This window comes from Sylvia atricapilla, chromosome 3 (assembly GCF_009819655.1).
Source record: "Sylvia atricapilla isolate bSylAtr1 chromosome 3, bSylAtr1.pri, whole genome shotgun sequence".
Lineage (NCBI taxonomy): Eukaryota > Metazoa > Chordata > Aves > Passeriformes > Sylviidae > Sylvia > Sylvia atricapilla.
The window spans coordinates 64,859,839-64,863,179 of NC_089142.1; the positions used below are offsets into that span (position 1 = coordinate 64,859,839).

Here is a 3,341-nt window from a genome sequence, read left to right on the forward strand (position 1 = left end):
CACAGAACCAATGGAGCCCTGATGGGGATTCAGAAACCAGTTCTGGTTTTGCATTAATTGATTTGTGGTGAAGACAGAAAGTCAGTGTTGCTTAAAAAAAAAGGTCAGCTTTAAAAAGGAATTATCTCGTGATGAAGTAAAATCTTGATGCTAAAACAGACTGCAAATGTTATCTATATAAGTTTAATATATGCAAATGATCTTAAAAACCAACTGAGTTTTATGCTGAATATGACAAAAACGAAAGAACGGGTGCAAGTTTTACAGTTTGCAGAAAACAGCTCACTAGTGCAATTGCTGCACTGTGTAAATGTTAACTAATGTACTGCTAGCATCCTGATAAATCAGGAAATTAAAGAGAGATCAAGGTATCCCAAGCAACAGAGTGATGTTATTGTGCTAGGACTCCCACACTGTTCTATTCACCGACTGTGAAAAAAAGGCGTAATACACACTTGGAACCTTAGAACTACCCCACTGACAAAAGCTAATACTTTTTCCTATTGGAAGGAAATTGGAAGAAAAACCATATTGCTTGGATGGAGAAAGAACGCAATACAAATATCATGCAAATTTATAAACAGTATATATCATCTTTGAATCAGGATAGAGGTAAAAGTCAAATGTATCCCAACAGGACACATAATTAACCCTGTTCTCTGTAGGCTTTATCCTCTCAGTAACAAAATGTAAAACAATTCACTGCCTTTGTTGGTTTTTAAAATGATTTGGGATTTAGGAAAAATACCATAGTCCAAAACCAAACTCCTCAGTGTCTCCCAATTCACTTCTCATTTATCTAGAATTCCTAGGAATTATAGCTCCCCTTTGGATTTCTTAAGGAAGTTTATAATGTTTCATAATCATTACTCAGTACAGACACACTAAAAACATCTTCCAACCATGCTAAAACAGGGATATGTGCCTAACTGGGATCCAAGCAAGTATACCCAGAAGGACCAGCAAGTTCATTCACCATGTGAATCTTGACTTGTCCCTGAGGGCTGTTTGGCCTTTATAGTGAAGAGCTGACCTTCAAAGGAGCATTGATCTTTACTTATGTGTCACATATTTGTTGCTCACATTTTAAAATGTACTGAGAACATCCACAGATAGAGCCTATTGGTAGCTTATCCTAAGATAAATCTCTTGTGAAATAGCTTTAATGCAGGAGTGATTAAATTGCATGGTTTCTGTTTGTCCTTATTGTAGGAGATTCAAGACTTCACAAAAGGTTGCAAGTTCAGCTCACAAACCATTACAAAAGCACCTGTTATTCTCAGTCCAGTTTTTCCAGCTGCCAAGGACCAGCACTAAGGCTCAAGCCCCTCTGCCACCCTCTGTTGCACACACTGCCTGCTGGCTGCCAGCAGAGGAAACACCTCATGCAAGGCAAGTTCTAAGACTTGGTACTAGAGCAGACTTTTAGCAGGAACTGTTAAACTGAACAGGAAACTTGGTTTATTTAGCTGCAAATTTTGCCCAATTCAAAGCAAGACTGCCTTGCATACCTACTCCTAAGTGCCTGAACTCAACTTACTACACATTTTCAGCCCTGTTCCCCAGTATGTGAGAAACAGATGCTCTTCAAATTACCTTCACCTGCTTGCAGGCAATCTGAAAACTAATTTTCTACATATTCCCCTTATTTATTGTGAAGTGAAGTAGTTCCCCACAAAATTTTCAGGCAAAATGTCTTTCTGACCACTTCATCCACGCCCTTATCTTACTATGCACAACAAAGTCTGAAAAATGCCATCTCTGAATTCTTCAGAAGATGGATGTACTGACTTGAGATCGCCGATTTCAGAAAGTAGTCATTGATAAGCTTGCGTAGTGTCTTAATAGGACCACAAAACGCTGGACTTCCCCCTCCACCGTTAATACAAACAAACATGTCAGAAATGACAAATTTTATTTCCCCAAGCAACACATCTCACAGTTTTGATCTGAGGTCTTTCCATCTTTTACAACTCAAAATTTATTTTTACCGTAAGTAAACAGAAAGCCTATTTTAAGTGACAAATCAGAATCAACATCTGTACAGTATGCAATCTGACCTAAGACTATGTCACCTCGAAGCATTTACTTCTAAGTAGTAGTGAGTAACCCTTATATTCTTAATCCAAATTAACAAGGCCCAACCCAATATTAATGTCTTTGTTTGATGTAAGGTAGAAAAAACTTGAATGCTAGGTTACTAGAAAGTATACGAGGAAAAAAGAGTGGTTAATTTTTATCAGAAAGAATCGAGGTTTGAAAACCTCAAAGGCACGGGAAAGAGGAAAATGAAGCAAGAAAACAGTGTTTAAAGAAAAGCCATTTTGGAATTTCTAAGTACTACAGGGACTGACTTATGCTATACCACAAACCACCCCACATAATATTGCTACCAAGAAATCAAACCCTTTGAGTACCAACAAACTTCCCCCCTCTCCCCCCAAAACTGAGTTCTGTAAGCAAGCATCAATCCGCCCGGTCGGGAAAACGCTGTCTGGGATATCCGAGACTTTCACCTCGGATGGCTCCATTGAAACGCTCAATACCCAGTACCAGCACTCCTCTGGGAACAAAACCCTCGTACTAAAAACTACCAAACATCAGGAATGCCCAGGAAGGTTTATTATATCCACTTGAAAAAAGTCGAACGACTGCACAGTCAGAGTCCAGAAGCAGGCATTCTCGCTTCTCCCGGTCAGTCCTTGGCGGGAACCATACAGGAGAGAGGGCCGGGCCCAGGAGGACGGAGGGTCAGGACTCGTCGGGCTTGTCGGCGGGCGGCCCGCAGGGCTGCAGCATCTTCTCCATCAGGTTGAAGCGGACGCGCGCCTTGCTCTCGTTCTCGGCGATGGCGAAGTAGTTGAGCAGGTCGAAGTGGCCCATGTAGGAGCAGTACGAGTCGCGGTGCTGGTTCACCAGCCACTCCCACTTGGTGGTGTCGGCGTGCCCCGTGCCGATGTACTTAGACTGCAGATGCTCCAGCTGGCTGTGGATGGTGTAGCGGTCCGTCATGGCGCGGCGGGATGGCGGGCGGAGCGCGGGATGGCGGGATGGCGGGCGGGCGGACGGCTCTCGACGCCGGGACCTTTTCCGGCGGGCGCCGCAGCGCTTCCCGCCGCTTTTCCTGCCGCAGTGCCCGACGGGAGCGCGCCGGGCAGGGCCTGCCGGGAGCTGTAGTCTTCTCTCCACCCCGCCCGCGGGCGCGGGCTCTGGCATAACTAAATATTGATATCGTAATAAAATAGTTTACTCCCGGCCCGATCACGTCAGTTGGGTAATCCATAGTAAGGCACGTTGGTAGTGACAAGGCCGGGCCGGCATCTGTAACACAGGGTCATTTT

At 44.0% G+C, this 3,341-nt stretch overlaps 1 protein-coding gene across 1 annotated transcript; it reads right to left on the reverse strand.

The window, feature by feature from the left end:
* Positions 1–1,898: 1,898 nt before the first annotated feature.
* SF3B5 (splicing factor 3b subunit 5) lies at positions 1,899–3,116 on the reverse strand. Its single transcript, XM_066315619.1, has one exon. It carries the CDS (start codon positions 3,010–3,012, stop codon positions 2,752–2,754), a length of 261 nt encoding a protein of 86 aa, XP_066171716.1. The 5' UTR covers positions 3,013–3,116; the 3' UTR covers positions 1,899–2,751.
* Between the last annotated feature and the right edge of the window lie 225 nt (positions 3,117–3,341).